Raw genomic sequence first — 10,597 nt, forward strand, 5'->3', positions numbered from 1 at the left:
GCTAACCTGATAGATGTAGCCTCAGATAGAAGCTTTAATTGGCAATAGTCTTTTCAATAATGTGGCTGAGAATTTTCCATTTACTTTTTTGGCTCCCTGAATTTTCTGTGATGTATCTATAGAAGTTACCTGCTCATTTTTTTTTTTAGATTATCCTTCTTTTTCTCACTGATTTGTCAGAAGTATTAATATTTATAGTGCCCTGTGTTGGTTATAGGATTACTTACTATTTGATTCAGTGATAGGACAGAAAGATAGCACACTTGGAAGACAGCGTTGTATTTCCTACAAAAAAAAAAAAAAAATGAGAGAGGTACTAAGCAGTATTTTTAAAGTACATATTGCACAGATATTTTTACAATCATAGAGTGAGGAAATTGCCAAACTGCCAACATCCAGTGGATCACAGAAAAAGCAAGAGAATTCCAGAAAAACATCTACTGCTTAATTGATTACACTAAAGCCTTTGACTGTGTGGATCACAACAAACTGGAAAATTCTTAAAGAGATGGGAATACCAGACTACCTTACCTGCCTTCTGAGAAATCTGCATGCAAATCAAGAAGCAATAGTTAGAACTGAACATGAAACAATGGTTCCAAATTGGGAAAGGAGTACTTCAAGGATATATATTGTCACCTTGCTTATTTAACTTATATACAGCGTACATCATGGAAAATGCTGGGCTGGATGAAGCACAAGCTGGAATCAAGATTGATGAGAGAAATGTCAATAACCTCAGATATGCTTCCCTAGTGACTCATCTGGCAAAGAATCCACCTGCAATGCAGGAGACCCTGGTTCAATTCCTGGGTCAGGAAGATCCCCAGAGAAGGGATAGGCTACCCACTCCAGTATTCTTGGGCTTCCCTGGTGGCTCAGATGGTAAAGAATCTGCCTGCAATGTGGGAGACCTGGGTTCAATCCTTGGGTTGGGAAGATCCCCTGGAGGCGGGCATGGCAACCCACTCCAGTATTCTTGCCTTGAGAATCCCCATGAACCAAGGAGCCTGGTGGGCTACAGTCCATGGGGTCACAAAGAGTCAGACATGACTGAGTGACAGCATAACACAATGCACAACATGCAGATGACACCACCCTATGGCAGAAAGCAAAGAGGAACTGAAGAGCCTCTTGATGAAAGTGAAAGAGGAGACTGAAAAAGCTGGCTTAAAACTCAGCATTCAAAAAACAAAGATCATGGCATCTGATACCATCACTTCATGGCAAATAGATGGGAAACAATGGAAACAGTGGCAGACTTTATTTTCTTGGGCTCCCAAATCACTGCAGATGATGACTGCAGCCATGAAATTAAAAGATGCTTGCTCCTTGGAAGATAAACCTAGACAGCATATTAAAAAGCAGAGACATTACTTTGCCAACAAAGGTCCATCTAGTCAAAGCTATGATTTTTCCAACAGTCATATATGGATGTGAGAGTTGAACCATAAAGCAAGCTGAGCACCAAAGAATTGATGTTTTTGAACTGTGGTGTTGGAGAAGACTCTTGAGAGTCCCTTGGACAGCAAGGAGATCAAAGTAGTCAATCCTAAAAGAAATCAGTCCTGAATACTCATTGGAAGGACTGATATTGAAGCTGAAGCTCCAATACTTTGGCCACCTGATTCTAAGAACTGACTCATTAGAAAAGACCCTGATGCTAGGAAAGATCGAAAACATGGGAAAAGGGGATGACAGAGGTTGCGATGTCTGGATGGCATCATTAACTCAACTGACATGAGTTTGAGCAAGCTCTGGGAGTTGGCAGTGGACAGGGAGGCCTTGCGTGCTACAGTCCATGGGGTCACAAAGAGTAGGACATGACTGAGTGACTGAACAGAACTGAACTGAGGGCGAGGAAGGAAAGCAAAATGACATGAAACTCAGAAGCTAGAAAAATTTTAAATGTTCTGTATAATAAAGGACACTCTGAAAAGTGAAGCAACAAATAACAGATTGGTTGAACTGACTTCCAATTTATAAGTAGCTCCATTAAATTAAAAAGCAGAGCAAAGTTTGTAATAGAAGAATGGGCATTGGATATGAACAGAAAAATGTAAGAATTATTGAGTAATGTATTGTGTATTGAAAGTGGCTAAGACAGTAAATCTTAAAAGTTCTGATCATAAGACGAAATATTATAATTATGGGTGGTGATGGATGTTAATTGTATTTGCTGTGGTAATGGTTTTACAATATACACATATATTGAATTATTATGTTGTATGCCTGAAACTACTATAATGTTATACAGCAGTTTTTACTGAATGTTAAAGAAACTTAAGTGGATTGGTTGAGATAGTATAATATGTTCAACCTCACTAATAACCAGAGAATGCAACTGAGCTATCATCTTTTTCTAAAGTGAGTCTACAAATGAACTGGATAATAAACACTACTGGAAAGGTTGTAGAAATACGGCCTTCTTGAGCTGTGCTAGTATGGCAGCTAGTAACCACATGTGGCTATTTAAATTTAAATTCTCTCAAATTTCAAATTGAGTTGAAATTCAGCTGTTCAGCCACAACAGCCATATTTCAAGTGGTCAATAAACACAGGTGGTTAGTGGCTACAATACTGAACAGTCATAACACTTCTATCATTGCAAAAAGATCCCTCCAAGAGACCGAAGTCATAAATGAGATGTCAGACTAGGAAGCCCTGACACTGCTTCTTCCACTACAAACCAACAAAATACCTCTGTGAGGACTCCAGAGCACAGTCAAAAACATCTGCTCCCCAGATGAGCATGCAGTGAACTGCACAGAAGATGAAAACGGGATTTGTTTCATCACTATTCATGTTCTCTCATCAGAGGGCTTACCCTTCCAAAATTCTCAGCCCCCACACCAACTGCCACACTTATACACATGATGTCTTCTATTTGGAAGAAAACCCTCAACTATCATCTTTTCTTGGTATTGTGGGGAAACAATAAGTTTATTGAAATCACATGTAGGTTGGAGAAAAAAGAAAGGCTTACATTTTCTACTCTATCTCACCTAGGATTGTTTCCACCTTTTACAATACATACGTATAATTTTGTAAATAAGAAGAAACAGGACAAAGCAGGCTATTTCCATGAAGCTTTTTGTTAAAAGATGTTGCAGAGGTTAGCTCCAAGATAATACTATAGCAATAGGAGCTTCAGAATTAGTGTTTCAATCAAGAAATACTCCAGTGGTCTAAAGGCAAATGGTATACATATGAAAATGATGATAAAAGAGAATGAATATAGAAGATAGCTCTCAACTGTCCTTTTAGGACAATTTAGGCTGATGGGTACTTAAGAACATCAACCAGATTGACAGACTGAAGAAACTGTGATTTTGGTTTCCAACCTGAATTAGGAGCTCAACACACTAGGTGAAACTTTGATTTATCCCCAGTCAGTTCTCTGCTGAGTTCTCCCCTTCTTCATGTACTTTACCTCCACTGCCTCTCAGCTCAGCAACTGACTTGACTGGGAACCTAAACCTGTAGACAGGCCCTCCCTTCAGATCAGATCAGATCAGATCAGTCGCTCAGTCGTGTCCGACTCTTTGCGACCCCATGAATCGCAGCACGCCAGGCCTCCCTGTCCATCACCAACTCCCGGAGTTCACCCAGACTCACGTCCATCGAGTCAGTGATGCCATCCAGCCATCTCATCCTCTGTCGTCCCCTTCTCCTCTTGCCCTCAATCCCTCCCAGCATCAGAGTCTTTTCCAATGAGTCAACTCTTCGCATGAGGTGGCCAAAGTACTGGAGTTCCAGCTTTAGCATCATTCCTTCCAAAGAAATCCCAGGGCAGATCTCCTTCAGAATGGACTGGCTGGATCTCCTTGCAGTCCAAGGGACTCTTAAGAGTCTTCTCCAACACCACAGTTCAAAAGCATCAATTCTTCGGCGCTCAGCCTTCTTCACAGTCCAACTCTCACATCCATACATGACCACAGGAAAAACCATAGCCTTGACTAGACGGACCTTTGTTGGCAAAGTAATGTCTCTGCTTCTGAATATGCTATCTAGGTTGGTCATAACTTTCCTTCCAAGGAGTAAGCGTCTTTTAATTTCATGGCTGCAGTGATTTTGGAGCCCCCCAAAATAGTCTGACACTGTTTCCACTGTTTCCCCATCTATTTTCCATGAAGTGATGGGACCGGATGCCTGATCTTCGTTTTCTGAATGTTGAGCTTTAAGCCAACTTTTTCACTCTCCACTTTCACTTTCATCAAGAGGCTTTTGAGTTCCTCTTCACTTTCTGCCATTAGGGTGGTGTCATCTGCATATCTGAGGTTACTGATATTTCTCCCGGCAATCTTGATTCCAGCTTGTGCTTCTTCCAGTCCAGCATTTCTCATAATGTACTCTGCATAGAAGTTAAATAAACAGGGTGACAATATACAGCCTTGACGTATTCCTTTTCCTATTTGGAACCAGTCTGTTGTTCCATGTCCAGTTCTAACTGTTGCTTCCTGACCTGCATACAAATTTCTCAAGAGGCAGATCAGGTGGTCTGGTCCCTTAGTGTCTGCTAATTATACTCAGGGCTTTGCCTGCCAACCAGGTCATCTCCACAGTACACAGGCCTCCTCCTTCGCCACCCCCCGAGGGTGGCCGTTTCAAGGCATTTCCCCATCCTCTGCTGTAAGCTAAGCAGGGCTGTGTTCTGGCACTTTCTCACAGCACAGGAGAATGGCACCTTAAAAATCTCCATTTCCTGAGAAGAGCTTGTCATATTTCTCCTCCATAGGTAAGTCGACTTGTTTTGATGTTTTCTTTTTCCTGAGTGTCAAGACTAAAATACAGAAGCCAGAAATGGTAATATTCTTTTTGATTCTTGCTTCTTTCATTTGTGAGAATTCATTCAATCATATAAATGAAGCAGAGGCTGCTTTATTCCTATTTTTTGAAGCTTTCCACTCCTGTCCCTCCCCAGAGTGTCAGCAGAGGTAAGTCGTAAACATTACCTGTTGTGCGTGGGTCAGGCGGCCCGGGTTGTGTGTGGCAACAGTGCCACACAGTAACACCATCAGAGCAAAACCAGAGTTTCAGTTCCCTCATGTGTGAAGTACGGAGGATAAGCGTTATCATTATCTGCACGCTAGGCATTTTTGCGAAGAGTTAATGGACTGATTCATAAAAAGAGCTGAGAAGAGTGGAGGGTACACAATAAGCTTTCCAGAAATACTATGTATTTTATGGAACTGCAGTCCATTTTCTGTTCCATAGACAACATCACTTGTCTGGATTGTTATAAGATCATCTTAACTAGTCTCCCAGATACAAGCCCCATCCTATTTTTTGACCTTTCCCTGTAATACAACTGGAATTGATTTTAGTCTCCTTGGATTCTCCTAGTATTTGACTGTTCCTAGATTCTACATCCAAAGCACACCCACACCAAAAATCACGCTGATCCCTGGCACCCTAAGGACACACAGCAGAAAGAACCAACCGGCAAAATGAACTTAGAAACGTCCGCTTGCCTGAAGCCAGGTAGGGGGTGGGGACATGAGTCAGCTCTGATTTTCTCAGGCTCTGGTGGTCCTCTACTGACTCCAGGAAACCTCTTTGCTGCAAGAGACTCCCCGTGAACACTGAAAATGGTGTAACGGTGAGGTGGGCACAGCACCTGTGAAACAGCCGAATCAGCCCATGGAAAAATCAGGTGTGTCCTGAGGCCAATAGAAACAAAGAAATAGCCCAAGATACACTGAGCCTTTGTCAAGTTCTCTGTTCTTCTTACTCTTTAGTCCTTTTCCCTTTCTCAAGCTGCTCTCTTGCCTTCTCCCACCAGCCTGCAAGCAGCCTCGCTTTTCATTTTTCTCTCGCGCACCTTCCTTGGATTCTTCCACGTGCGCCCAACGGCACCGCCCAGAGAACGAACTAGATGCGTTGGGCGGGGCGTGCAGCTGCAGGGGAAATCAGTAGCCTCAGCCTGACCCAGCCTGGCCCAGGGCTGCGCTCCCAAGCACCGCACCAGCGAGCTTTGCACGCACTGCTCCCAGCGCCTCTAGCGGAGGTCCCTGGAAGGCTGACTCTCAAGGCCACAGTGGCAGGGACTGAGTCAGTAGGGAACAGGCTGTGCCATGAGGTCAGTGAGGACCTGCCTCTCCCCAGGCCGGTCGCTAGTCCTGGCGGTGCTCCTGGTTGACTCTCTTGGCAAGGATTTACATTTTCACCCTGAGTGGGGCTTTGACTCCTATGAAATCACCATTCCCAAGAAGCTGAGCTTCCGTGGAAGGGAGCAGAGAGCGGCCAGGCACGTGTCCTACCTCCTGAAGGTAAAAGGCAGGAACCGTGTTGTTCATCTGTGGCCCAAGAGGTTTCTGTTGCCTCGGAATTTGCAGGTTTTCTCCTTCACAGAACAGGGGAGACTCTTAGAAGATCACCCTTATATACCCAGTGACTGCAACTATATGGGCTTGGTTGAAGGAAATCCGGATTCTCAAGCTACGATAAGTACATGCATGGGAGGTCTCCGGGGCATCCTGAAAATTGATGCCAATCATTACCAAATCGAGCCCCGCAAGGCTTCTTCCCAGTTTGAGCACGTGGTATATCTCCTGGAGAAAGAGGAGGAATTTCCCTCTGATTTCTGTGGCTTAACTAATGATGAAACAGTAGAGCAGATGGCCCAGCATGAGAACATGGCTAGGACTCCAGATTTCACTGAGTCATATGTGCACCAAAAGTACTTGGAATTAGCCCTGGTCTTTGATAACAGTAGGTATTTATATTTGAACTCCAATCTTACTCAAATCATAAATGATGCCATTCTTCTGACTTCAATTGCAGACTCTTACTTTCAAGATGTCCGTATGAGAATACAGCTATTAGCTGTTGAAGTATGGACAGACAGAGACAAAATAAGACTTAATTTTGGACAGCTATCACAAGTTTTAGGCCAGTTTGTGAAGTACAGGTCACGTGACCTACGTGTTCGGATTCCAGCAGATTGGGCACACCTGTATGTTCACAAAAAGTTTAAGGATGCACTTGCTCATCACTGGGGAAGTGTATGTAGTATGATGCCTTCTGGATCTACAAGTTCTGTGCTAGATAGAAACATCCTTGGCCCTGCCACTTGGACTGCTCATGTTCTGGGCCATAGTGTGGGAATGACCCATGATTATGAATACTGCCAGTGTAAGGGTAGGCATAGTTGTATCATGGGCACTGGACGAACTGGGTTTAGTAATTGTAGTTATGCCGAATTTTATTCACATGTAAATTCAGGATTAAACTGTCTAAATAATCTCCCAGGCCTAGGCTATGTGGTTAAGAGATGTGGAAACAAAATTGTGGAAGAGAATGAGGAATGTGATTGTGGTTCAGGAGAGGAGTGTGAAGAAGATGGGTGTTGTCAACCAGATTGTAAATTCAAAGAAGGAGCCAACTGTAGCACTGGACTTTGCTGTCATAAATGTCAGTTTCGTCCATCTGGATACATGTGTCGGGTGGAAGAAAATGAATGTGACCTTGCAGAGTACTGCAATGGGACCTCAGCTTTCTGTCCAAGTGATACTTATAAGCAGGATGGAACCCCTTGCAAGTACAGGTCCCGTTGTGTCAGAAAGGGCTGCCAATCCAGGACTATGCAGTGCCAAAACATTTTTGGGGCTGATGCTTTGGGGGCTCCTCATCAGTGCTATGATGCAGTTAATGTAATAGGTGATCAATATGGGAACTGTGGGATTTTAGGAGTTCGTGAGTATAAAAAGTGTCCCAAAGAAAGATCCTTATGTGGCAGGCTACAGTGTATAAATGTCGAAACCCTCCCTGATATGCCAGATCACACCATCCTAATATCCACTCATCTGCATAAAGAAAATCTCATGTGCTGGGGCATTGGCTATCATCTAGCCATGGTACCTATGGGGTTACGTGACCTGGGTGTGATAAATGATGGTACCTCCTGTGGTAAGGAGCGGGTATGTTTTAATAGAAATTGTGTGAATAGCTCAATCCTGAATTTTGACTGTTTCCCTGAGAAGTGCAACCGCCGAGGAGTTTGCAACAGCAACAGAAACTGCCACTGCATGTATGGCTGGGCCCCTCCGCTCTGTGAGGAGGTAGGATATGGAGGAAGCATCGACAGTGGGCCTCCAGGACCACTAAGGAAAAACATGCCCATCTCTCTTCAGGTTGTGATTCTTATATTAATGCGCCTTATTTTCTTAATTATCTCAGTGATTGTTGTGTTTTACAGGAAAAATCATAGGAATCTAATCCAAAGAGAAAGAAATACCACCCTTTAACCCTGTTGTAGAACAAGGCAGAAATAGAAAAAAACACCAGAAAAGTAATCAGGCAATTGACACTCTACTTTTATTACACATGGTCATAAATTGAACAAGCTTCTCATTTATCCAAACCAATCTTCATTCCTCTTTCAATTTATCTTAACTTTTTGAGGTTTTGATAAGGAAATAAATGGTATTCTTCATTTGGAATCAAATCAATGCATTTTCTTTTCCTATTTGACTTTCCCTTTAGTGTCTGTTCACGTTTTGAATATCCTTAAAAGAATGCCCTGGGAGCTGTTCTGAACACTCGCATTGTGAGTTTCATAGAATTACAGTGGATATCAGGGCAAAATCCTGTCTCTCAGTTCCCAGCAAACAAAGCCATTGTCTCCCTTTCCCTCTGCCTCCCTCACTGTCATCAATAAAAATCATGTGTCTGTGCTCCACACTGATCTATAAATATTGATTGCCATATTATATATATATACATATATATAAAATGATACTTCAGAGAAGGCAATGGCACCCCACTCCAGTACTCTTGCCTGGAAAATCCCATGGGCAGAGGAGCCTGGTAGGCTGCAGTCCATGGGGTGGTTAAGAGTTGGACACGACTGAATGACTTGACTTTCACTTTTCACTTTCATGCATTGGAGAAGGAAATGGCAACCCACTCCAGTGTTCTTGCCTGGAGAATCCCAGGGATGGGGGAGCCTGGTGGGCTGCCATCTATGGGGTCACACAGAGTTGGACACGACTGAAGTGACTTAGCAGTAGCAAAGTGATAGTTTACAAGGGGAGTCCCTCAGTTAAGGATCTTCCTCTGTTACAGTGACTGTGCGGTTTGCTGTAGCTCTTTAGAAATCAGGTCTCTGACTCAGTGTTTGGGTTGGCCTCAGTTGGGTTGAGGGCTCTAATCTATCATAACTCCTGCATTGTACCACAGTCTACAAATGATGACAAGACCTGGAAGTATCCTGTGGGGAAGACCCTTAATGGAAGTCTGTGCTTTGGATTTCTGCTTGCAGGGACAAGACTTTTGTGAATGTGTGCTGGGGGACATCTGGCCTTAGGTTTGCCACACCACTAAAGAGAGCAGAGGGCAGTGAGGAACACCTTTCATCCCAAGTACACCCATGTCTGCCTCCAAGCACCCCTCTGCCTGGTGCTTTGGCTGGGAGGAGAGGAGGACTGAGTGGCCCCTTCAGAAGAGTCAGTGACCACCTCTTGGTCATCATCCCAGCCCATTGACAGCCGAAGTGTTTTGGTCTTGTTTGGGGCTGAACCCTCCTGCTGTTCCCTTAGCTTCCGTGGGGCTCATGCTCCCCTAGCCAGCACTGCAGGTCAACTATACCCCACTCCAGACTCTTCTTTTTTTAGCCACATAGTTCTGACTTAAGATGTCATGGGAGGTTCGTGGTAAAGAGTGAGCCCTGACTACTTGGGGATTCTTCTTTCTCAGGGGAGAAAGACCAAGATAACCCCATTCTTGTGATTATAATTTTTTAAGATTTATCAAGCTTGGCCATCAGAAAATGTCCTTAAAAAGCAAGCACTTCTAGTTATAGTTGCAATACTGGTAATGGTGGCTACCATTTATTGTGGCTTGACTGTGTGGCAGGCAATGTTCTTAGCACTTCATCAGTGTTAATGTGGATAGTCCTGAATATAGCTCTATGAGGCAGCAGTTTTCCAAAAAACAAATTGAGGGAAACAATGTTGATGTTTGGTTCAAACCAACACAATTTTGTAAAGCAATTACCTTTCAATTAAAAATAAATTAATTAATTTTAAAAAGAACTTTTAAAATATTACATAACAGATCTGTAATGACATTATCAAGAGAGCATTATATGACTATCAGGAAATTTAATTTAGCGAGAAGGATTTATTTAGAAACTCTAAGGATATTTTGTTGCTGTTGTTTTAATTGCTAAGTTGTATCTGACTTTGTGATTCCCATGGACTGTAATCCACCAGATTCCTCTGATCATGGAATTTCCCAGGCAAGAGGAGTAGGTTGCCATTTCCCTCCCCAGGGGATCTTCCCAACTCAGGGATTGAACCACATATCCACCATTGGCAGGTGTATTCTTTAGCACTACACCCTAGTAAATTAAAAAAAATTTTTTAATTGTGATATATCATATTAACCATTTTTCCTACCATATTGAGGAATAATTGACAAATATATTAACATGTATTTATGTTGTACAATGTGATGATTTTATATGCATTAACATTTTAGAATAACTACCAAGATCAAATAATTAATACATCCATCATCTCACATAGTTAAATTGTTTTAAGGGAGTCTGAATGCCTACAAGCAACTCAGCAAATATCAGGTATAAAATACT

The 10,597-nt window shown here is 42.8% G+C and overlaps 1 protein-coding gene across 1 annotated transcript; it reads left to right on the forward strand.

The window, feature by feature from the left end:
• Positions 1-5,886: 5,886 nt before the first annotated feature.
• Positions 5,887-8,469, forward strand: LOC789334 (disintegrin and metalloproteinase domain-containing protein 30). The gene has a single exon (XM_002686117.6). The coding sequence runs from the start codon at positions 6,078-6,080 to the stop codon at positions 8,247-8,249; it is 2,172 nt and encodes a 723-aa protein (XP_002686163.1). The 5' UTR covers positions 5,887-6,077; the 3' UTR covers positions 8,250-8,469.
• The last annotated feature ends 2,128 nt before the right edge of the window (positions 8,470-10,597 follow it).

Source organism: Bos taurus, chromosome 3 (genome assembly GCF_002263795.3).
Source record: "Bos taurus isolate L1 Dominette 01449 registration number 42190680 breed Hereford chromosome 3, ARS-UCD2.0, whole genome shotgun sequence".
NCBI lineage: Eukaryota > Metazoa > Chordata > Mammalia > Artiodactyla > Bovidae > Bos > Bos taurus.

Bases quoted from the DNA above. Each gene is read 5' to 3' on its own strand.
- LOC789334 (XM_002686117.6), top strand. From the start codon at position 6,078: ATGAGGTCAGTGAGGACCTGCCTCTCCCCAGGCCGGTCGCTAGTCCTG.